The 25,772-nt window shown below is 40.1% G+C and overlaps 1 protein-coding gene across 1 annotated transcript; it reads right to left on the bottom strand.

Annotated features, from left to right (window-relative positions):
• Positions 1-2,738: 2,738 nt before the first annotated feature.
• Positions 2,739-25,772, bottom strand: Srek1ip1 (SREK1 interacting protein 1). The gene is made up of 5 exons (XM_045139080.1): positions 25,554-25,772; positions 14,042-14,089; positions 7,083-7,226; positions 6,190-6,262; positions 2,739-3,963 (listed from the first exon to the last, which is right to left on the bottom strand). The coding sequence occupies exons 1-5, from the start codon at positions 25,564-25,566 to the stop codon at positions 3,780-3,782; spliced, it is 462 nt and encodes a 153-aa protein (XP_044995015.1). The 5' UTR covers positions 25,567-25,772; the 3' UTR covers positions 2,739-3,779.

Genomic DNA, 25,772 nt, shown 5'->3' with positions numbered 1-25,772 from the left:
AAGCTATAGGGCATGTTACATTTTTATCAAAATTATGAATAGCTCTTCCACAGTTTCCTCCTGAGGCAGCCTAGGATTATACTTTACGGAGTAGAGAACATAGATACAGCTATCTTGTCATTTATTAGTGCTTTGGCTTCAGAAAAGATGTAAACGAAAGTGTAAAGAAAAGTGTAAAGAACTAAGAATACTGTTGAGAGATTTTAGCCACTGGGGAAAAATATATATAAAAGATATGGGAGAAACACAGGGAGAGTCATCCCATTACACTAGAAATAGTTCTAAGTGGTTGGGCAATCTAGTTAGCAGACCGAAGTCTAAGCACATTGAGTGGTAACAAAATGAATATGTACATACACCACTGATCTGTTTAAAGAGGTTATTGTTAATGTCTTCCAGCAGGTGTATTATTAAATTCAACTTTTACCATCATGGGATGCTGGTGGTTTATCTGTAATAATTTCTAAAAGGAGTATTATATAAATTTTACTGAATATCAATAATCATACATGTTATAGACTAGATATAATCTTAGAGATAACAGTATTTTATAGGCAGAAGACACCAAGGCTCAGAGACACTAACTGCCTTTGTTGAGGGTTACACAAGTAGTTGGAATAGCCAGGATTTCTGGATTGTTACTACTGAATGTAGTTTTCTATTATATATTGCCATCTAAGGATTCATGGAATTTTTTCCTAAAATTTATTCATGAGATTTGTATCTAATCCCAACAACAGGATCATCTTATTTTAGGCAAAATGAACAGCTTAGATGGGATACTTCATAGAGCATGCAAATGTTATATTTACCAATAATCTAAGATTATTTCTGGAAAAAATGACTACTATATAAGAATGTAGTACATTAGAATGAGGGCTACTTTTATGTAATTCTTCCAAATCACTAACTGTATCAAAATTCAGGGGAAAATCCCACTGAGCCACATTTATAGTTGTTACAATTAACAAAAAAATTATAAATAACTTGATTAAGCTTTACTACAGTTATTATCATTACCAGATGAAGCCATAGTTTTTTTTTTTAATTTTTTTATTTGAGAGTGACAAAGAGAGAAAGAGGCACAGAAAAAGAGAGAGAGGATGGGTGTGCCAGGGCTTCCAGCCACTGCAAATGAACTCCAGATTCGTGCACCCCCTTGTGCATCTGGCTCACGTGGGTCCTGGGGAATTGAGCCTTGATCCGGGGTCCTTAGGCTTCACAGGCAAGCGCCTAACCATTAAGCCATCTCTCCAGCCGGAGGCCATAGTTTTTAATGTAACACTTGCTACTGGCTTTTAAAAAACTGGTTTTAAAAATGATTTTTATTTTTACTTGTATTTTTATAATCTTGATAACCAAAGAATGATATTTTTATAGAACTAGCAAAGCCAAAACAAACTTAAAAAACCCAACAGTTCTCTGCTTTTCTCCTAGCAAATGACAGAACTTTTTTTTTTTAAACAAAACTTTATTTATTTATATGGAAAGTGAGAGAGGGAGGAGGAATAGACAGGCAAGGTGTTTTGCTACTGCAAATAAACTTGAGATGCATATGCCAGTTGTATCTGGTTGTCAGGTTTCACAAGCAAGTGCCTTTAACCACTTAACTATCTCTCCAGCCCAAATAACTTTTTTAAACATTTTATTTATTTGAGAGAGAGATACAACTAGAGAGAGAATGGGCGCATCAGGGTCTCTAGCTGCAAACAACTCTAGACACATGCACCACCTTGTTCATCTGGCTTACGTGGGTACTGGAGGATCAAACTTGGGTAGACAAGCCCCTTAATGGCCAAGCCATCTCTTCAGCCGATGATTGAACTTTTTAAACAAAAGAACTTCGATTTGAGAGGACCACGGGAATGATTAGGTTACAAAAAACTTTTAAGTATGGGAGCTACCAGAACTGCAAAATTCAGAAAGAACAGCAGTTACCTTCTCGTGGATGGGAATGACACGCTTGACCAGAAGCAGCTTAGGGAAGAGTAGTTCAGATGACAGTTTCAAGGGGAAGTTTCATCATGGCAGGGAAGGGATGGGCAAACATCTTGTCACGTGGGCTGGGAGGCAGCAGCAAGCGTGAGCTGGCTAGCCCTGTCAAACCGGGCTTGGTTATAAAATCCCAAGGCCTTCTCCCAGTGACACACCTCTTCCAGCAAGGTTCTTCCAGCTGACAATCCAGTACAAGGCTTAATCATAAACACATGAGGCTATGGGGGGACATTCCACATTTAAAGTACCACAGAAAGGGTGTTGGTGTGGTAGTTTTTGTGGAGTTTAAGCACAGGTAAGGACATATCAGAGGTGTTAGGAGGCTCCAAGTCTTCCTTGGAATATGGCAGGCTGGGTGGTAGGTGGAGGAATCAGTAAACCTTTCCAGCTTGTGAGGTCAGGTGTACTTACCCAATTTCACATTATAAATTTACTTGAATGTCTGGAAGTGACCAATTTGAAACTTTATAAGTGTATCATGGTGAGGTGCTTACTTCAGACAAGTAAATTTATAGTGCTTAATTATAAAAACCTTCCATTATGTAAAGCCTTTTATGATGCAACTCCCTAGCTATTAAATTTTAAAAATACAAAATAAAAACCTTAATTCCAAAGTTTTGACACTGCTATTAAAATCTGTGACTGCAGTAAAGGGAAATACCTTAAATTGGTTATTAATGAAACCAAAAAGTTCAGTGTGAAACTTGTTTTGAAATTGTAAATCACTTCAGACATAAGGAACATACAAGTTAAAATTTATAAAAAAGTTCTACATTGCTCATTGACACAATCTTCATAAAATTTAATACCAAATACAATAAAAATCAGTTCCAATTAGATTTTCTTTCTTCGAAAGTGAAGTTTCTGCCTTTGAGGTATCACTGTAAGACATGCCAACATGGCACACTGGGGTAACAGCCCAGGAGTCTACCCTAAATCTTCACCAACACTCACTCATCTCAGCAGGCTTTCTAATAAGCTACACTAGTCTCCTTTCAAAAGGAAGAATTATTCTGTTTTGTTTCTGTTTGTTTGTTTTCTGAGGCAGGGTCTTACTCTTACCCAGGCTGGCCTTGAACCATCTAGATCCTCTTATCTCAGCCTCTCGAGGGCTGAGAATATGGGCATGAGCCACCAGAACTGATTTATGTTTAAATTGTTATAAAAGCACAAGAGCCAGTTACTAGAAACCCTATACTTCATAAAACAATGAGACTGTGTGATAAATACATTCACTATTATCTTCCTGCAGATACTGCTCAGGGCCAGTAAAACAGCCTTATCTTCTCTGATAGTAAGAGGACAGTTACAAACAACCATGAGGAATCCCTCTCTGCACACGACACCACAATACATAAAGCTGTTACATTTTGCAGTATCAAGAGCAAGTCACTTCTCCCTACCTGGCTCCCAACTCAAAGGTGGACACTTGACTCAGCTATACTCATTAGCTACTAGGTACGTGACTTGTGTTGACTGCAGCCAACCCATTTTACAGTCAACCTATGAAGTAAGAATGCTACCCAAACACAGAAATACAAACACCAGGAAGGATGTGCTTGGTATGTACAAATAGCTATTCTTGAGGCAGAGCTGTCAAGTACCATGACTGATTTAATTCAGTGGCTGGGGTGGGGGGGCAGTAATGGTCTCATATGTGAAAATGTCTGAATGGAAAAGACTGGGGTCTGTTGTGAAGCACAGTTATTGAGCAAATTCCAAGGAAAAGCAGGCAATTTCAAAAACTGAGTTCTTAAATTTCATGACATAGGCCAAGGACTCAATTACTTTCTGGTGGAGTCCGAACGATGAAGGGAAGAATGCTTATCCTTTTTTCTCTTCTTTTTTTCTTTTTTGTGGTGTTTGCCTTTTTTAGATTTGCTCTTTTTTTCTTTCTTCTTTTCTTTCTTCTGATACTTTTGTTTCTTTTGCTTTGAAGAGTCCTCTTCGGTGGAACTGGACGAAGACCTATGGGCAGTAAGACAACTGACTGGACCATACCTTTGGCTGACTGGACAGGCAAATCTGCATGGGATTTGAGCTGCCTCAATTCTTGGGGCGAAGGGGTGTAAACATAAACTGAAATGTGCTTGTGTTCTCTAAAAATGCTGAATTCAGAATTTTGGCTGCTTGGTCATAAAAACTGACAAAACTAGCATCTATCCTGCTTAAGTGTGATAATGAGCGAAATTATTTTCCTGTGATTTTCAGTTTTCCACACTGTGCAGCTCTTTAAAATTCTGCAAGGCAACCCCATCTACACACCCTGCCAGCGTATGTAATCACTTGGTAGCACATTCCCTTGAAGTCATGAAAACATGCAATTTTACATCAATGTAAAAAGGGCTCTAACTGTTCCACAATCTGAATGGATCAGAGCTGAAAATAAACAAAATAAAAGCACTTTTGAAATTCTTTTGGTATCTTCATTCTAATGTTCTTGATCCCTTTTACAAACACTGGTACAAATGAGCATTTGCATTACAAAATAATCTTCATCAATTACAGAAAGGAGGCCTCTATGAATATTGCACTTGGATGAATGAAGATGATGTGTCATTCATTATACTTCAGTGTTCCCTCATTATTTTAACCTGAAACTGAGGGGGAAGAACATAGCATACCTTCTGACAGGGAATGGAAAAAACTAAAAAAAAAAAAAAAAGGTATAGCCATATTTTCAGATCATATATAAAGAAGATATAACATTCTGCCTATACTCAAACCCAAAATATGTGTGAAAAGACAGCAACTGCGTTGATTTCAAATGTGATAAGCATGTGGAGGTTTAGCACACTAATCCAAATATGAAGATTCAAACCCAAAGAAGGAAGCCCCAAGGGAGCAACAGGGAGGAGCACGGTGAGAGCACTGGGCTTGAAGCTTCAGCAGTCTGGGTCCCTAGGCGCTGCGGTGTGAGCCGTGACTGGGAACGGCCCGCCCCCGCCAGGTCCCAGCACCGCAGACTGCGCTGCCTGCTAGAGCTTCTCTCCTACCCGTCTACGCTCCCTCTTTTTTGTTCAGCCATTGTCAAATCTTGTCTGCTTTTCAGGTTCAAAGGGCCAACTGGACAGGACTCCTGGATTCTGACCACAGGTGCTTCTCTGCTTGCACACCTTTGCTCTGCTTGCACACTCCTGCTCTGCTTGCACACCTTTGCTCAGCTCTTTGGCCTAGGCTCTCACTTTAACACAAAGCTCAGGTTCTAGCACAGCTCACTTCTATTTCGAAATACAGAAGCAAGTTTAATTGAGTTCCAGGCCCTGTGTAAGGTCTGTGAGGCTTGACACAGCTCGGAACAATGTCCTGCTGTAAAACAATCATATTAGAACTTGGAAGAGCGCCTGTAATGTCATGTTTCCTATAAGCAAGCCCCTGCTATGTTAGCAAAAACAAGTCACTGATCTACTGGTCAGAAATCCTGAGCAACATGCTCCTAGAAATCTTATGTTAAAGGTTCCCAACATCTGAAAGTCAGCTTACTTTTCTAATTTGTAAGCTATCTGAGGTGTTGATATATGTAATAAAGTGTTCTAAGAAAATCAAAGTGGCAGCCCCTGACTTGCAACCTTCTATGAAAGAATGAGGCCCAAAGCAGATAGGAACAAGTGCTTCAAAAACTATATACATGTTCATTTATTCCAGAATGAATGAAACTACGCTCATTGAAAAGGGAAGAATTGGCCTCTCTTTACCCGTGATCACTCTCCTTAACCAGCCAGTTGTTAAGAGTTCATAGTCCTAACTCACAAAGGGCTGATGAGGGATCTGAAAGACCGGAAGGAAGTTTTAGCTTGGTAATTTTATTAAATTCCATTAGTAAATGAATTTCCACATCATAGTAGTGATATGATGGGAATAGATACTTTAGAACCAATTTAATCTATATGAGGAAAAACTATATGTAAAGAGTTTATACATGTGCCCAATTACGAGCTTGACTGTTGTGCTCGAACACAGAACACAGACCGTATGGAAGAAGAGGTGGTGCTGTGACGTCCTGGCACCCTCACTTGTTCCACTGACAAGGTGACAAGTACTGACTACTTCTGCTTCCTCACAGGGAGGGGAGCTGCTGTTCTACTGCGCAAATCAACGTCTATTAAGACCCCATTAATATTACATTAAATATAAAAAAACTATAATCCCTTGTGGACTAGCATCTAACTCAAAGAAAATGCTGCTATAAAATACCTTTTCCTCTTCTTTTTCAATTTGATTTTCTCTTTGCCTTTCTCTTTTTTCTTCTCCTCTTCTTCATTTATTCCTGAAAGGTAGAAGGTAGGGGTGGGGGAAGCAAATCACCATGAGTTTAGGTTCCAGCATGTGGTGTATATTTTTGCTGAAGCTGTGAGTTGCATGGAAGAAACAAAAATGCGGGCAGGGAGTAAGCCAAACACGGCCCTCCATGACTTTGCCTTCCACAGTGGTCAATAGAATGACGTGTTCAACATACAAAAATACATGACAGCTGGGCGTGGTGGCGCATGCCTTTAATCCCAGCACTGGGGCAGCAGAAGTAGGAGGATCACCATGAGTTCAAGGCCAGCCTGAGAATACATAGTGAATTCCAGGTCAGCCTGAGCTAGACCCTACTTCGAATAACAAACAAACAAACAAAAGATGAGAAAAGTACTAAAAAAAGCAATCAGCAAGTGCTACTCTATGTATATTAGAGAAAATGTGACGGACAAAGGGGAAAAATGGCCAGACCAAAGACAAAATGGGGGAGAAAATCTTGAAATCATATATTGGATTTTTGAGGTCATTTATTGTTCAGTGTTTGATCTCAGGCAAATTACTTCCAAAGTTAAAAGGCCATTTTCTTACCTATGTAGTAAGTTCTTGCAAAAAAAAAAAAAAGAGACTTATTTGTTTTTTTCGAGGTATGGACTATGTCATCCCACACTGGCCTCAAATTCATGGTGGTATAGCAAACTCACAGGACTGACTCCTAAGGGCTGAGATAAAAGGCGTGCGCCACCGGCCAAGGGCATCTCAGCGGTCAGCACGGTTGTGCAAGCGTGACCGTGACGCAGCAGCACCTTTCAAGCTTTTCTAACCAGGGGAGCAAAAGCACCGCCTACTTTTCCCCTGCAGCGCCTGCAGCCTGTTGAGTTCCTCGCTCTCCTCATCGCTGTCTTCACTGCTCGTACTGCTCACGTCCAAAACAATGTCCCTTTTGGGGTCGACTCGGAGAAAGTTGCGGCATTCGAAAGTAAGATGACCAGCTAAACAAAACAAGCAAAACAGGAGCATGATAAAACCACAGATATATTTTGTACTCCTGTCAGAACACAGAGGTACTAATACAATTCAAATACTTCTCTAAAAGGTACAAAAAAAATTGAAAATCTGGTATTATTTTTCTAGAGCCTGTCTATGAAAGCAACTGTAATGGTTGTCTACTTGCTACTTCATAATGAACTTTTAAAAATCTAATATTACAAAGGCCATTATGCAAGAAATAATATAACCAATATATGCATCATACCACCCACATGCTAATATTCTGTCATATTCATTTTAACTTTTTGAAATTTACTTACTTGAGTCTTCTCTTTTTCTTAGTTTGGGTAAAGCTTAGTCAATTTTGTTTAGCTTAATAAAGATTTTGTTTCTTATTTTAAAACTTGCATTTCTATTCACTCTCTCATCTATTTCTTCTCCTTATTCCCTCATGTCTGCTTTGGGCTCACTGCATTCTGTTTTTAGTGCCTTAAGATAATAAAGTTTGGTTGTTTGAGGCCCTTCTTATTTGTTAACAGTTACTTATCACCATGAATTTTCCTCTTGATACTGCTTACAGAATGACAGGTAAGTATAATTGTGTCATTTTTATTTAATTTAATTTTATTTGAGAGCGACCGGGGGGGGGGGGGGGGGGGGGGGGGGGGAGGGCAGAGAGCCAGAGAGACAATGGGCACGTCAGGGCTTCCAGCCACTGCAAGTGAACTCCAGATGCGTGCGCCCCCTTGTGCATCTGGCTAACATGGGTTCTAGGGAATCAAGCCTCGAACCGGGGTCTTAGGCTTCACAGGCAAGCACTTAACCACTAAGCCATCTCTCCAGCCCTTTGTGTCATTTTAAAAAAATTTTTATTTATTTGTTTGAGAGCGACAGAGAGAGAAAGAGGCAGATAGAGAGAGAGAGAGAGAGAGAGAGAGAGAGAGAGAGAGAGAGAGAGAGAATGGGTGTGCCAGGGCCTCCAGCCACTGCAAACGAATTCCAGATGTGTGCGCCCCCTTGTGCATCTGCCTAACGTGGGTCCTGGGGAACTGAGCCTCGAACCGGGGTCCTTAGGCTTCAAAGGCAAGCACTTAACCGCTAAGCCCCCCTTGTGTCATTTTAAAACATTGTTTAAATTAATTAATTTATAAGCAGAGATAGAAAAGAGACAGACAGAGAGAATGGGCCCACCAGGGCCTCCAGCCACTGCAAACAAACACCAGACACATGTGCCACTTTGTGCATCTGGCTTTACATGGGTATTGGAGAACTGAACACTGGTTGTTAGGCTTTGTAGGCAAGCACCTTAACCACTGAGCCACCTTCCCAGCTTGTGTTATTTTTTAAACAGACAAGACAGTATGTTCTCTGAGAAAGAGACACCAATGTAGTCATTTAAGAAGATAAAATAGAGTGGGCCTGAGGCAGGATTTCAAAGGGTAACAGAGGCTCTTCAGCACTGTCTTTGTATACACATGTGCATAGCCTTTTTAAGCTATAATACTGTGATAGGAAAGCCAACTTCTCTGTGATACACATGCATGCGCACACACACACACACACACACACACACACACACACACACACACGCACACAAGGCAGGGTCTCATGCAGCCTATGCTGGTCTCAAACTTGCTATCTAGGAGAAGATGACTAAACTTCTGACAACCTTGAAGTTCTGGGCCTCCTGCCTTTACCTCTTGCCCAGTCTGCTATTGTCAGCTAAAACTATGTCAGGTTTCCAGAGAGCACTAACACCCTAGTTGACGATAAATGCCAAGACTCCTTTAACATGCATCTTAACTTCCCCATCTTCAAAGACTCAAGCTCTTACATGGAGAAAATCCATTTGAGATCTGAGCCATATACAGAATACTGTACCTATATGCCAATAAGAAAACACATAGGAAAAGAAAAGGTAAAGGTTCTAAATCAATAGTTTGCATTTGAAATCCAATAAAATCTTAAAATGGATTTAGGGATCTATATTTAATTTCAGTTGTGATCAACTTGTCTAACACTCGAGTATACTGTAGTGAGGTTTTGAAAAAAAATCAAAACTTCTGAGAACTATCATAATTAGTTGAGGCATTACTTCATGTCTTTGTGTTATAAAGTATTCATGGCTTATCATCTTCAGTGAAATTCTAATTAAGAACTCACTATAGATAGAATCAATTTTTCTACAAATTTCTTTGAAATTAATCATACTGAAGAAATTCTGCTATGAAAAAAGAGACCCATATTACTCGGTAACACATTCATCCTGAATGTGAATCTTTTAATAATAAGATGTCCTTTATTGTAACACACTAACAATAAAATATTTTTTAGTTAGATATTAAAATTCTTGCAATTGTGTAAGTTAAAGTACTGCTTTCATAAAAATGGACAAAATATTGTTTTGTAATTAGCTACAGAATGCCCATATTTGGGGGCATAAAAAACAGCTCACTTGGTGTTATTACCCATGTCATCTCTACACAAACAATATAAATATTTTGTCCCCCAAGTAAAATGAGCTAACTTTTATACTGCAATTTCTTTCTCAAAGGCTTGCAAACAGACCATCATCTCTAACAGTCCTACGGAAATTAACTTTAACAAAGGAGGGAAGTATTGCCAAATTGTCTATAGGAGACAAGGTAGATACTGTTTAATCACTTAATCATTAATATTGAAGGCCTGCATAACCAAGCAAAAACTAAACTTGGCAAGATATCAAAATTCACAATTCCATCTATAGGAGGATCTTAAGTCTTGGGTAAGGAAATAAGACATGCACATCCAGGTGTGGTGGTACATACTTTTAATCCCAGCACTTGGGAGGCAGATATAGGAGTTCAAGGCCACCCTGAGACTACATAGTAAATTCCAGGTCAGTCTAGGCTACAGTAAGACCTTATCTTAAAAAAAAAAAAAAAACAAATAAAAAAAAAGAAATGAGACATGCAAATTAGCAGTGACAAGAAGTAAATAAAGCAGAAATATATATAAGGAAATTTTTAAAAAGAATTCACTTCATGTATTTCCTGCAAAAAGGTTTATTCTTAAGTTTTTATTTATATGAGGACTATGTAGTCTTGTGAACCCACATGTGCTCCTCAGGCACGTTTTCCTTGAACAAGTGATGGTGTTTGCCTGGCAGCATGGGACCTGTTTCCCTGTCTTGCTTCAATGTGTCCTGATGTGGATTTATGCTGAGAGCTCTCATCCCATATTCTTGTATGGAAATCTTTTTGTCAAATCACCTGATTTTGTTAAATTTTATAATTTTTCAATGAATTGGAGTGTTTTTAACAATCTAGTATACCTTTCACCGTTTTCAAAGTGATTGAGGTACTTGCCAACAAAGCCAAAGGCCCCCAGTTCAGTTCCCGGGCACTCACGTAAAGTCAGATGCACAAGGCGATACAGGTGGCTGGACTTTGTCTGCAGTGGCTAGAGACCCTGGAGCACTCATTCTTTCTATCAGCTTCTTTTTCTCTCTCTCAAATAAAAACACATAAATATATCAAATATTAAAGAAAACCAAAAACTTTGTAAACAGCAAATGTTGTTTTAATAGCTATTAGTAAAGTCACAGGAACTGATAAATTAGAAAAATGATATTTACAGTATGTAATCACAATCTTATAAAACCGTATGCAATTATGCATGCTTAGGTCTACCTTTCAATTATATTTATTTATTAATTATAAAAAAGAGAAATCAGTGTTTAAATTCTTTTTTATTTTTATTTTTTGCCTATGAGCAGAATTTCCGGGTCCAATCACAATGTTACACAAAGAGATAAATTCAATTAGCAGGAAAAACATAGAAAAATGATTTTTTTAAGGCTTCACCTCTTCGTCTGGTTGTTTTTCCTTGCTGTAAACACACGGCTGACCATAAGGAAGAACAGGCTGAAGTAGCTTACGGTTCCAGGGGTGGGCACTGTATGACAGCGGGGAAGGGAGCAGGAACGGGCTCATCACTCTGTGGTCCGAAGCAGAGGATGAACAGGAAGTCGGGCTAGGCTACAAAACCTCAGGGCCCACTTCCCCCAGCAAGGACTCCATCTTCTCAAGGCCTCTCAACCTTCCCACACAATCAACCAGCTGGGAACCAAGGATCCCTACACATGAGCCCATGGCAGAATATTTCACATTCAAACAAAAACATCTGGTATTCATGAAGATGTCTGTGGGTATCCTTTTACTTATATACTTTTTTAAAGATTTTTATTTATTTATTAGACAGTGACAGAGAGAGAAAGAGGCAGATAGAGAGCGAGAGGGAGAATGGGCGCGCCAGGGCTTCCAGCCGCTGCAAACAAACTCCAGACGAGTGCACCCCTTTGTGCATCTGGCTAACGTGGGTCCTGGGGAATTGAGCCTTGAACTGGGGTCCTTAGGCTTCACGGGCAAGTGCTTAACCGCTACGCCTTCTCTCCAGCCCTATTTTTACATTTTATTTATTTATTTATTATCATGAGAGAGTGAGGAAAAAAGAGAGAGTGGGGAGAGAGAGAATTGGTGTCACAGGGCCTCCAACCATTGAAACTGAACTTCCAGACACGTGTCACCTTGGGTGTACATGGGTTCTGGGGAGTTGAACCTGGGTCCTTAGGCTTCGCAGGCAAGTGCCTTAACTGCTAAGCTATCTCTCCAGCCCATACCTTTATATGTTCATTAATTACGTTTGGTGTGTGTGTATATGGTATATGCATGGAAGTGCATACACCCATATACTGGGTGTCCTCCTATGTTATTTTTCCACCTTGTTTTCTTGAGCAGGAGTCAACCAGGAGCTGCTGTTTTGCAGTAGGGCTGCTGAACAGAAGGCACTGCTATCTGCCCCTCCTCAGCGCTGGGGTTCTCGACACCCATGGCCCCTCTTGGCTTTTGACACTTATACTGGTGCTGCAAAAACTCAGGTCCGCAAGCCTGTGGAACAGGCACTCTTTCCCACTAAACCATCTCCTCAACCCCTAAATGTATATGTTCTAAATCACTCTTTCCCACTAAACCATCTCCTCAACCCCTAAATGTATATGTTCTAAATCACTCTTTTCCAATGAACCATCTCCTCAACCCCTAAATGTATATATTCCAAATCAATCTTTCCCAATGAACCATCTCCTCAACCCCTAAATGTATATATTCCAAATCAATCTTTCCCAATGAACCATCTCCTCAACCCCTAAATGTATATATTCCAAATCAATCTTTCCCAATGAACCATCTCCTCAACCCCTAAATGTATATATTCCAAATCAATCTTTCCCAATGAACCATCTCCTCAACCCCTAAATGTATATATTCCAAATCAATCTTTCCCAATGAACCATCTCCTCAACCCCTAAATGTATATATTCCAAATCAATCTTTCCCAATGAACCATCTCCTCAACCCCTAAATGTATATATTCCAAATCACTCTTTCCCAATGAACCATCTCCTCAACCCCTAAATGTATACATTCTAAATCACTCTTCCTAAATATACTACATTTCCTCAACCCCTAAATGTATACATTCTAAATCATTCTTTCCCAAATAGACTACATATCTCCTCAACCCCTAAATGTACACGTACTAAATCATTCTTTCCCAAATATCCTACATCTCCTCAACCCCTAAATGTATACATTCTGAATCACTCTTTCCCAAATATCCTACATCTCCTCAATCCCTAAATGTATACATTCTGAATCACTCTTTCCCAAATATCCTACAACTCCTCAACCCCTAAATGTATACATTCTAAATCACCCTTTCCCAAATATCCTACATCTCCTCAATCCCTAAATGTATACATTCTGAATCACTCTTTCCCAAATATCCTACATCTCCTCAATCCCTAAATGTATACATTCTGAATCACTCTTTCCCAAATATCCTACATCTCCTCAATCCCTAAATGTATACATTCTGAATCACTCTTTCCCAAATATCCTACATCTCCTCAATCCCTAAATGTATACATTCTGAATCACTCTTTCCTAAATATCCTACATCTCCTCAATCCCTAAATGTATACATTCTGAATCACTCTTTCCCAAATATCCTACAACTCCTCAACCCCTAAATGTATACATTCTGAATCACTCTTTCCCAAATATCCTACATCTCCTCAATCCCTAAATGTATACATTCTGAATCACTCTTTCCCAAATATCCTACAACTCCTCAACCCCTAAATGTATACATTCTAAATTACTCTTTCCCAAATATCCTACATCTCCTCAATCCCTAAATGTATACATTCTGAATCACTCTTTCCCAAATATCCTACATCTCCTCAATCCCTAAATGTATACATTCTGAATCACTCTTTCCTAAATATCCTACATCTCCTCAACCCCTAAACGTATACATTCTAAACCACTCTTTCTCAAATATGCTACATCTCCTCAACCCCTAAACGTATACATTCTAAATCATTCTTTCTCAAATATGCTACATCTCCTCAACCCCTAAATGTATATGTCCTAAATCATTCTTTCCCAAATATACTTATCTCCTCAACCCCTAAATGTATACATTCTAAATCACTCTTTCCCAAATATCCTACATCTCCTCAACCCCTAAATGTATACATTCTGAATCACTCTTTCCCAAATATTCGACATCTCTACTGTACTTCATAACATTTTCAGATACACAGCTACCTTCCACCTGGTAAACACAAAAGACTAAGAAAGTTCCGAACAAACTACAGTTTAGGCTAGGGCTAACAGGGCCATGCACAGGGTCCCTGCAATGGAGATGTCCATCCAAAGAGGCAATGATTCCAGTAAGAGAAGGTACAGAATGCTGCTTTTAGTATACTTACGGTAGCCACATTTCTTGCAGCCTGCTCTGACATTGTCCTTGTTACAACCTAAAAAAAAGGGATACCATTTTAGGAAATATATATAAATAAAAAGGGAAGCCTAAGAAAACCATTGTAAAATTTTTCAAAAGGAAAAAAACCCAACAAATGTTATCTTTAATCTTTGTGACACTACTCAATTATTTCAGCTTTTAGAAGTTAACTTAATGAAGGAAAATTTATCCGAATTATCTGACAACTACTTCAAGAATCCAGATTTTCCCTGAATCTATAGAAACAGGGTGTTATAGTTGAAAACGTAAACATTTCAGGAATTCTTCAACACTGAGGCAGAAATTCCAGAATCAGTCCCTCCCACGTGCACTGACTGATTTATTATGTATACACTTGAACATTAAGGTTTAACAAAGGTTTTTCTGCTTTTCAATAAAAGGAAAATAATTCTAACTTTGTTAAGGGAAGTGTGAAATTCTAAAATTTACTGTAATCGCTGGGTATCATAAGAAACATTTAAATTCAACATTTAATCTTTGAGAAGTGAAAACAACTGAGTCATATACCCAGTTCTGACAAATGCTTACAAATATTCATAGTATTCCCGTGTAACCAGTAATACATGCAGATAATGTGAAGATAAAAATACCAGAAATGAGAAGAATTAAAACTTATTTTCTTGCTGGAGAGATGGCTTAGCAGCTAAAGCGCTTGCCTGCAAAGCCTAAGGACCCAGGTTCAACGGCCCAGTACCCACATAAGACAGATGCAGAAGGGGACGCATGCATATGAAGCTCATTGGTAGGGAGTAGAGGCTCTATGATGCCCATTCTCCCTCTCTATCTGCTTCTTTTTCTCTCTTGCACTCTTTCCAATGACCAAACAAATATGTTAAAATTTTCATTTTTAAAAATTGTGGCAAAATCTGCATTTGTTATCATCATGACCATTTAAAATGCATAATTCAGAAGCATCAAACATATTACCAATGTTGTACAGCCATCAACTAATGCCCATTTCCAAAAGATTTTCATCATCATAGACAGTAATTGCATTTATTAAACTGCATGTTTCCATTTTTCTACAGCCCAGGTTCAGCTTTCTATGTCTACGAATTTGCCATCTATCTGGATACATCCACAATATTTGTCCTTTTACAATGTCTTCATAGAAAATTTTTAAGAATCACCCATATTAAAGCATGTGTAAGACTCATATTTCTTTTTCTGGCTGAATAATACTCCACTGTATGCATATGTAGTCAAAGCTAATTTTGACTTCCACAGTGCCTTCAATGCAGCAATGAGAGGTCCAGCACAATCATTATTCCTTTCGTTAGATGATGAATATCTAAAGCCTGAATCCTTCAACAGCTGTCATCCAGTGTAGGAATAATGAGTTGTTCTAGTAAAAACAGTTCTATTACAATGCTTGTTTTAAGAAATGCAAATATTGGGATGAGGGAGTTATAGTGGTTATTGTCTATGATTATGACAGAGCCGCATGTTGGGTCATGATATGCAGAGACATTTATCCTACCCGTAACCGTGGGCTGACTCCACAGTGCACGACCCGTATACCTCAACAAGGAGGGGCCAAGGGGACGGGGTAGGTCACAATGAGCCTAATAATGGTACCAAACTGACTGTATTTGCTGAATACAAAACTAATTAATAAAAAATAGAAAATTTTAAAAAAAGTTAAAAAAAATTATCTAAGAAATAATCTTGACTCAATAAATAAACTATGCTATATGTAAAAAAAAATGCAAATATTGTTTTAATGAGACATACATTAGGGAGCAATTTGACTGAAATGTGTCTTTCACACGCAAAAAGCAGGTGAATGCAGAACCTGTATCTAACTGAAGTCTGAGCCTCTGAGGAACACACCAAATACCCCGCTCTTACTGAGACCCCTGCGAGTGACCTCAGTCCATAGTCCACCCTGTGGGTGGCGTCCATCATTATTTACTCTTATGACTTTTCACTAATTTCATGTCATCATAATACTTAATAAGAACAGGCTACAGTTCTTCTAGTTCTTTGAGGGAGAAAGACAGAGAGGCAGATAGAGAGAATGGGTGTGCAGGGCCTCCAGCCACTGCAAACAAATTCCTGATGCATGTACCACCTTGTGCATCTGGTTTACATGAGTTTTGGAGAATCCAACCTGGGTCCTCAGACTTTGCAGGCGAGCGCCCTTGTGCTACATCTTTAAGCATCACTACTGAAGTTCTTGAGCTTGGCTCCCCAGTCTCCTTCTCTCCTTAAACTCTGTTTTTTACCTCATGCTATAAAAATGCAAATGCCACATTATAGCAGAAGTGACAGAGGAATAAAACTGGATTAACATAATCTGAGGCTCTTCCATTACTAAAATAAATGCATGCTGACCAAAAAAAAAGCCCAGAAAATATAGGTCAATGGTAAATTTGTTTCCATAGAAACCACAGATGCTGAATAATATTGAACAATACTGCTAAATGCACCATTACTGTTCCTATAACAGACTAAAACTGTAATGGGCAGAGCTTAATAATTCTGTCTTAACATGTAGCACTGAACTCATTTATGACAAGAGACACTGCTAAACTCATCCTTTGAGTAGTTCCTAGTTTTAGAACGGAGGAAATGTAGAACTTCTCTGCTCAGGTCATCTTCTGTAACAAAGATGCAACTTTTATGACAAGGAAGGATCATGAGATCCTTAAATAACGTCTTATCAACTATTTCCTCATCAGCTTTGGTAAAACTGAGATCTCAGCTTCACTGCCTGGCCAACTGAAAGGTCCTTCTTGGGGCTCTGAACCCAAGGTGAAGGTGTCACAGCTTCCACATGTGACACCATCAGATAGGGACAGCTCATTATTGTCAAGATCCAGGCGACTGTCAAGTCAGTACTTGGGAGGCTGAGACAGGAGTTTCTGGTCCAGCCCCAGCCTTGCCTGAGTTACACGAGACCCTGTTTGCATTTTATTATTATTTTTGTTGTTGTTGCTTTAATCATTTCTAGGAACTCTGATGCCATTGGCAGCATTCTTGGACAGGTCTTTTCTGTCTTCTGAGGATTTTTCTTAGACACAGTAAGTTCCGTGGTAGTACTGATTTTCTGCTTAAGTTAACCATCAATTTTCTATTGTTTGGAATAAGAACTATGGCTGCTAAATGATATTCAAATTTCATGCCAGGGCTGGAGAGAGGGCTCAGTAAGTAAGGCATTTGCCTGCAAAGCCTAATGCCCCGGGTTCATTTCCCCAGGACCCACATAAAGCCCGATGCACAGAGTGGCCCATGATCCTAGAGTTCGCTTGCAGTGGCTGGAGGCCCTGATTGCACCCATTCTATCTTTCTTTTCTCTCTCTGCTTGCAAATAATTACATTTTGTTTGTTTGTTTGTTTGTTTTTCGAGATAGGGTCTCACTCTAGCCCAGGCTGACTTGAAATTCACTCTGTTGTCTCAGGGTGGCCTCGAACTCATGATGATCCTCCAACCTCTGCCTCCCAAGTGCTGGGATTAAAGGTGTGCGCCACCATGCCCGGCTCTGTTTTTAACGTTCACATCAAGCTGAACGGTAGGGTTATGCTGTGAAACCCTTACTCCACTGGAAGCCCCATAACTTTTGCTGGTGCTCTCCCTTCTGATGCCCGCTAAGGTGCTACAGGGTAACACAGCCTGCCACCTCACCTCCAGTGTGCTTCCCAACCGTGATCTCAATCTAAATATCATTACAGATAAACATAATTATCTGAGGTGGGTGGGGGTTGCCAGTGATGAAAACTACCAGAAGCATACTAAAAAAAAAAAAAAAAATTAAAAGGTGTGAATATTTGCAATTCACAAGAGTAAACAAAGGAAATTATTCCTATTTTGAGATAACCCTTGAAACTAAAAAAATGGGCAAAGGATCTGAGCAGAAAGTTCACAGAAAAGAATGAAAGCAACTCTAACACATGGAAAGATCCTCAGGCTTAGTTTTATGAAGTGCAATGTGCATTAAAATCTGCCCTGCGGTTCCATTTTCACTTATTAGAGTAGCAAATCAGAAGGTTGAAGAGTGAGGACACACTTTGGTAAGGCTGATAGGAGTGTAAATTAGTACTGCGCCATCTCTACAGAAAGCCAGCTGACGCCACCTATAAAAACTACAAATGCACACACTCTAGTCCAACACATCTGGAAGGGAATCCAGTTTACTTGCACATGTGCATATCATTGATGTACAAAGTCATTTATGGCAACATTGTAACTGTATAAAAGTGGAAATACCTAATAAATAAGGGACTGATTAAGCCATGGTATGAAGGAAAAGAATGAGGTTGCTATTTAATGAAATGCGGTGATCACTAAAATATATGATAAAGAGAAAAGAAAGCAAGATGTAGAACTGTGTTCAAGATATGTTGCCATTTGCATAACAAGGAATGTTTATTTTATTTATGTGATGGAGAGGGAGCCTGAGTGAGCATGGGTGCACCAGGGCCTCTTGCCACGGCGAACAAACTACAGATGCAATGCCACTTTGAGCACCTGACTTTATATGGGTACCCGGAAATCAATTCCAGGCCATCAGGCTTTGCAAGCAAGAGCCTTTAACCACTGAGCCATCTCCCCAGTCCTGGAAATTTATTTTTATTTTAGTATTTTCTAGGGTTTATTATACATACAGTGCAAAATTCGTTAGAGCATACATTTGTGATTTGAATACCTTTTAAACAAAAGAAAGTTCTATTTCAGTGAAAAGCACAGAAATTTATTTTTAGAAAGATCAACAATAGAACATAAAGGGAAGAGAAAAGCCAAGGGTTACAGAGACCAGAACGAAGCCTGGCACGCTTGGAGCGGCACACCTGTGAGGAGGGTCAGAGGCTCAAGGTCAGCCTGGGCATATACTGCCGAGTTTTAAAAATTGAGCCGGGCGTGGTGGTGCACACCTTCAATCCCAGCACTCGGGAGCCAGAGGTAGGAGGGTCACTGTGAGTTCAAGGCCAGCTTTGGATTACAGAATGAGTTCCAGGTCAGCCTGAGCTAGTGAGACCCTACCTTGAAAAGCCAATAATAATAATAACAAATTTAAAAAATAAAATGAATTTATTTTTTACAATAAGTGAAAGGAAAAAAGGAATGAGGAGAAAGAGGAAGGGATAGAGAATAAAACAGGGATGAAGATAGAAGGAATGAGAAGAAAGTCAGAGGAAGAGATAAAGAACTCTGGGCAAGTGTGGTAGGTTCTTTGGTGTTCCTCCCAGTTAGCATAAGACATCATAGCTGACCTAACTGCTGCTACTTGAAATGCATAGCTCTTGTTTCCAATTGTCAACAATGGACTAATTGATTGACTGAGATGGGATCTCACTTGGTACCCTGGCTGGTCTCTTAATAAGTTACATAGACCAACCTATCTCTGAACTTGTGGCAACTTCCTGCCGACAGCCAGCAGTTTGGTGTCACTGGGAAGTTGTTTCCTTTTTTTTTTTTGGTTTGGTATTTCGAGGTAGGGTCTCACTCCTATCCAGGCTGACCTGGAATTGACTATGTAGTCTCAGGGCGGCCTCGAACTCACAGCGATCCTCCTACCTCTGCTTCCTAGGATTAAAGGCCAGGGTGCCACTAAACCTTGCTTAAAAGTACACAGTTTAAGCCAGGCGTGGTGGCACATGCCTTTAATCCCAGCACTTATAGGCCAATATAGGAGATCACTGTGACTTCGAGGCCACCCTGAGACTACATAGTAAATTCCAGGTCAGCCTGGGCTAGAGTGAGATCCTACCTCAAAAAACAAACAAAAAAGTACACAGTTCTAAGTAATGAAGTTTTCTTTGTATTAATTAGAAACTGCAATCATCTGTCACAGGAAGTAATCTTTGCATCTTTAGTTTGATTACAGTCAAACCAAAGATTGAATTAGATTGTTTTTTTCTGTTTTGCAGCAGTTTTACATTTGATTATTCCATTATGGCTTTAGTTAATACAATGTGGAGGTCTTTCAACAGAATATCAATTTATTCAGTTTTGAAACACTAAATTATGGGCAGACTTTACACTACACATTGGTACTAATATCTGTTCAATATATCTGTATGCAAATACACACATACATACATACATTCCTGTGAAAGTTGAATGCAAATTAAGGCTCCAAGCACTTAAGCTTTTCTACTGACTTACATTGATAAATAATATATATGCTCTTTCTTTGGGATACCACACATCATATCGAAGGCAGAGTAGTGTAAAAATAGAAGTTAGAAATTACTCATTAATTTGAAAAGTAGGCTGAATGAATTTCTTGATGGAAATATTTCACAACAGCTGGTGTCTTCATGTTTATTAAGAAATGCCTTCCTAATCATTTGATCCTCAAGCAGGATAAAAGTAAATTTGCTAAAGAGTTGGTTAAACTCTTAATACGGAAAAGCTAATATTTAAGCACACACGTAAGTCTTTCATCTACATGCCTCAGAAAGTAATCTTTGAGGAAAAGAGAGCTAAGCTGGGTGTGGTGATGCACGCTGGAATCCAAGCACTGAGAAGGCTTAGGAAGACAGAAGTTGCCAGCCTTGGCTACATTCAAGACCAGTCTGGGCTATATTCACAGGGAGACCCTGTTACCTGTGTAAGAGACAAAGAAGTTAAATTCATTATCCGATGATACACAATCAACAGCTAGTACTAGATTTTGCTCGGCAGTTATTCGAGTGATGGATCTCGGATGTGTTACTTAGCCAGTGAGTCTAACTCTGGACAGGCATGAAGCCATAAGGATACCATTTCTTCACTGAAGGAAGCCACTCTATACTAGGATCTTTAGGATAATGCACTACAGCTGTCATATATGATACACCAAACAAAACAAAACCGTTTTGGTAATAAGCATGAAGAGGTGGCAGGCAAATGGATAATAAAGAAGTGGCGATAATCACAAAGGCATGCTGGGCCAGAGCAGAGCTTGCCACCCCAGAGGTTTTACAACACTCAACATATGAGAAGAGGAAGGAAAAGGGAGACAAGTATTTGTTCACACTCAGGAGAATGCACTTCATTCCTGCAGAGAAGGGGAAGTTGGCGTTATAATCCTTTTGAAGCTTAAGAAATCTAAAGCCAGGCTTGGTGGCACATGCCTTTAATCACAGCTCTTCTGAGGCAGAGGTAGGAGGATCGCCATGAGTTCAAGGCCACCCTAAGATTCCAGATCAGCCTGGACCAGAGGGAAACCCTACCTCGAAAACACAAAACAAAACAAAACAAAAAGAAAGAAAGAAGGAAAGAAAGAAAGAAAAAAAGAAAGAAAGAAAGAAGGAAAGAAAGAGAGAATTCTAAGCCACCGATCTCTTCAAGAAGGAGACAAGGAAACAGCCTATGAAAAGTTAAGTGTCTGGAAGAGATTTACAAAATTCACTGAGATTGGATTAAAACTAAATGCCTTTCTCCTAGCATTTGATTTAGGAAAAGCATTTCAGAAGCCATGTGAGAGAGAAAAGGAATAACTCATAGTATAGTTTAGGAATGAAAAGAAATGGGATGTAGCACAGTTTTGCATTCCCTCACTTCTGAGATGCTACAGTAACATGTTCACGACTCTTACTCATTTTGTGTTAATTATGGATATGTATGTAAATAGCACATGTTGGTACCATCCTACCCTCATCCCTGCATCCCCCACTGAAAGGACCCTCCTCGTTGGAGATGCCGGTTATCCCCATTTGATGTGAGACTGAAATGCTAATTTAGCAATTGATAATCCCCTAACCTTGGCTAGAGACTTCACTGAGGGACAAAAGCAAAACACAAAAAGAAAAAGAAAAAGAAGAGAGAGTCCCTCCCACCTGAGCAGCAGCCCACACCACCACCTGTGTCAGGCCAGCTCCTCACGAGATCCGTGAAACAGAGACACAACGTCAACAACTGAGCTCCTCTGAACAACTGTGAACGTGAATGGGCAGAACAAACTTTCCAAAGAAAGTAAACTTCACTGAAACCCCTGCTTAGAGGCCAACTGCCAATCACTAAGCACCCGAGTTCTTCCTAAGATTCCACAATGTCTCATTGTACCCAGATAATGGTCTAAGCTAATGACACTGCTATGGAAAACAGCTGAAGCACATGGCCACCAGACAGACAAGGCTGATTTTTTCCCTGTGCTTTGTGAAGAGCCTCAATCCTTTATGGTTATACCTCATAATAATCACGAGCAAAATCACCTCAAGGAATGTCAAGAGAAATCCATTAAACTTTAAATAAAGGAGCATAACATAATACTTGTCCTCCCTGTGAATACTTCAAAAGGTTTCAATGGAGCCCTATTTTCTTTTAATACACTGTCTGGATCGATCATCCATGAAACTGCCTTAACAGTTTCTGAATCTGTATTTTCTAAAGGCACTTGCATTGTAATTTTATACCACCTGTCATGCCTATTATCTCCATTTTTGGTCGGTTTAAACAGTTTATCTAAGTCTTGCCATCTACCTTAATGGTATGATTCATTATTATACCTTGAAGCATTATTCTAAATTGAAAAGTGAACATATCTTTAGCACTGATGCAAGTTTAAGAGAATTTCAAACAGAGCTTTTAAAAAAAAATCACTTTTGCCCCTTTTCATTACTAAAGTTTTCAAGACTACAGACTGTGACATTGTGTCTCTCACCCTGCTCAGAAAGCTTGCTCAAGTAAGAAGTGAACAGTGACTGCAGGCCAACCTTGCATGTGGCTGTGAGACACCAAGACCTCAGCTGAGTTGGCTACAGGGAAGCCGTCTATCAGAACGACAGTGCAGGCTTGTCCCTCAGTTTCCCCGCAGTATACTCCTTGCTCCAGGGACTGATCCTCCCTTTTCATTCTACATGTTACACCCGAGCAAAGTCATTCACTCTTCTGGCCTAACTTCCTAGTAAGTATGGTTGACACCTGAACTGTTGGTTTTGACTCTGGTTTCATTACTGAGATACAAACTGTTTCTCACACTGTCTACTAGATATTTCCGTTCCTGTGTCTGACTCACCTGAACTCAAGTTCCAAATGGAAACCATCACCATCATCCCCCCTCAGCCCTGTTCCTGGTGAGGTGTCTTATTTACTAGGCTCAGCCTACACTTAACCACGAGACTGAGGTAAGCATCATTTCCCCCTACATTTGAATAAATAATTAATTCCTATGGATCCTAACTCTCCAAATGAATCTCCAACCAGTCCTTCTCTCCTAAAACAACTATACCTTTGGGATGGAGAGATGGCTTAGCGGTTAAGGTGTTTGCCTGCAAAGCCAAAGGACCTTGGTTTGATTCTCCAAGACCCATGTAAGCCAGATGCATATGGGAGCACATGCGTGATTGGAGCATGGAGTGATTGGAGGCTCTGATGTGCCCATTCTCTCTCTCTTTTTGCTTCTCTCTTTCTCTCTGCTTCTTTCTCTGTCGCTCTCTGCTTCTTTCTCATTTTCTCAAATAAATAAAATAAAATAAAATGACTATACCCTTGCCAGACAGCACAACTCACTGGAGTTACTCCTGATAACTTGTCTCTAACTTTTCTCTAGGCTGCTACATAACCAGCATTATTTTTCAAAATGCAAATTTGCTTAAACTGTCTGTTAGATCATCTTAAAATGCTTTGTCCTCCTTGCTTCCTCAGTCCTTCAAGAGATGGCCACTGCCTTGTCTAGCCATACTAGAGTGTGGCACAGTCAATTCATACACATGGTCCAGAAGAGCTACACTGACTTGTCAATTCCTAACTTCTAGCTTTATTTTTTTTTCCCCCAAGGTAGGGTCTTATGGTAGCCCAGGCTGACCTGAAACTCTCTGTAATCCCAGGCTGGTCTAGAACTCACACTGATACTCCTACCTGTGCCTCTCAAGTGCTGGGATTTAAAAGCATATGCCACCACACCCAGCTTCCTAGCTCTCTCTTATACTAAGCAACTGCTCTGTCCCTCAGTTTCTTTACCCATGAAATAGGAATATTAATAACTGTCTCCAAGAAGCGGCTGTTAAACAAACAATGCTTGACACAGTATCAGATGCATGTGACACACAATAAAAATTCACTACTATTACCTTCAGTTAACCTCTTGCGCCTCACACCTGTGTGCTGAGAACTGGACACAGCACACTTCTTTTACTTTTCCTTGTGCATTTCCTCCATGCTTACATAGCCAGTATCTCTCTCTGAAGTCTTCCTTTGGGCACTCTACTCTTCCTACATTTCTTTATGTCTCCCTAAATGCCACACTCTCTGTCTGTGCCCTGTTAGATGTAATAGTAAATAGTAAAAACAGTAATATGTTTCTTGCCATCGTACGAGTTCCACTCTGTAAATTTCTCCCTCTTCCCCACTAATGCTCATCTCTAGATTTCTAACACCTACCTAGGAGCAGTGTGTGGCTCAAAGTAAACACTTAATGAAGGTCCTGATGTGGTTCACCCCAAATCTCAGAAGACAGAAAAGACTTGCCCATAATAGCTACCTATAGAATAAGACCCAGACAGGCTGCCAAAAAAACAAACAAACAAACAAAAAACAAAACAAAACAAAACCTAAGAAACTAACCACCACAACACTATGAGGGAGTTTTTTTTCTTTAAACAAAGTCAGGGCTTCTGAAACAATATTTTGCAGATTTTTTTTTTTTTTAAATAGGGAAACATGATGTCAATTTCCCGGATGGGAGATAAGATCTAGTTCTTAAATCATTTGGAGGCAGAGTTCTGTAGAAATACATCCTAACAAAGGCAGACTTAGGTCGAAGGTCCCTTCCTCTCCTAGAACGTCTCAGCAAGCTGGGTGCAGCACACAACAATAATTTTGTGGGGGCACCTTTTAGGTTAGTAACCTCTGGGCACAGAAATTGAGACCTTGGAGCTGGAGAAACGGCTCAGCGGTTAAGGTGCTTGCCTGGGTTTGATTCCCCAGTAGCCACGTAAAGCCAGACGCACAGAGTGGCACATGCATCTCGAGTTTGTTTGCAAGTGGCTAGTATCGGTAGCACACCCATCTCTCTCTCTCTACTTGCAAATAAGTAAATTAAAATGTTTTTTTAAATTGAGACCTAGAATGAGTATTAGATATAATTCAACAGAGCCCCCACTCTTAACAGATATGGAAACTGAGGCCCCAGACGGCAAAGCCATTTGCCTTGGGTCACACAGCAACTATAATAAACAGGAAGCAACGACGACTCCCGGTACTTTGCTCCTGGTTACCTTGGTCTGCCAAGTGTTTACATTTCAAATTTTATTTTCAAGGCGTATTGAGGTCAAGCTTGGGTTTTAGGCCTTCGGCTCCCTGGCCTCCCCCACCCTGCCCCGCTCCTCTCTCCCTCCAGCAGCACGTCGGAGAGGGAGATAGCTTTTTTTAATCTCCCCATTCGGACTTGTGAACTTTTTCATTGTAACCCAACTAGATCTGTACATTTTAAAGTCTAAAAGTCCCCGTGGACTCCAAGAGCCCTCAACTACCCTACCCTACCGGCTCCCCTCCAGGGCCGACGCAGGGCCTCCCTGCGGCTGGACTTCACCTGGGACTGCCATGACCGGGGTGGGGGGGTTTCACGGAAGCCCTTAGCTTTCCAAAATGAGTTTGCTTCTCGTCGGCTGCGAGGAAAACGCACGATCACAGAAAGAGGGAGAGAGAGAGAGAAGGGGGAGACCTGTGACCCGCGCACGGCCGACTCGCACACGCCAGGGGAAGGCCCGGGAGCTTCGAGCAAGGTCGGAACCAAGTAGCGCGGGTGCAG

This window comes from Jaculus jaculus, chromosome 20 (assembly GCF_020740685.1).
Source record: "Jaculus jaculus isolate mJacJac1 chromosome 20, mJacJac1.mat.Y.cur, whole genome shotgun sequence".
NCBI lineage: Eukaryota > Metazoa > Chordata > Mammalia > Rodentia > Dipodidae > Jaculus > Jaculus jaculus.
This window is presented reverse-complemented; position numbering and strand designations above follow the sequence as displayed.

Coding starts and splice junctions, on each gene's coding strand:
- Srek1ip1 (XM_045139080.1), bottom strand. Junction 6,263..7,082: donor GCAGGCGCTGCAGGGGAAAA/GTAGGCGGTGCT, acceptor TCTACCTTTCAG/GAATAAATGAAGAAGAGGAG. Junction 3,964..6,189: donor TTGAAAAAGAAGAGGAAAAG/GTATTTTATAGC, acceptor TACTGCCCATAG/GTCTTCGTCCAGTTCCACCG.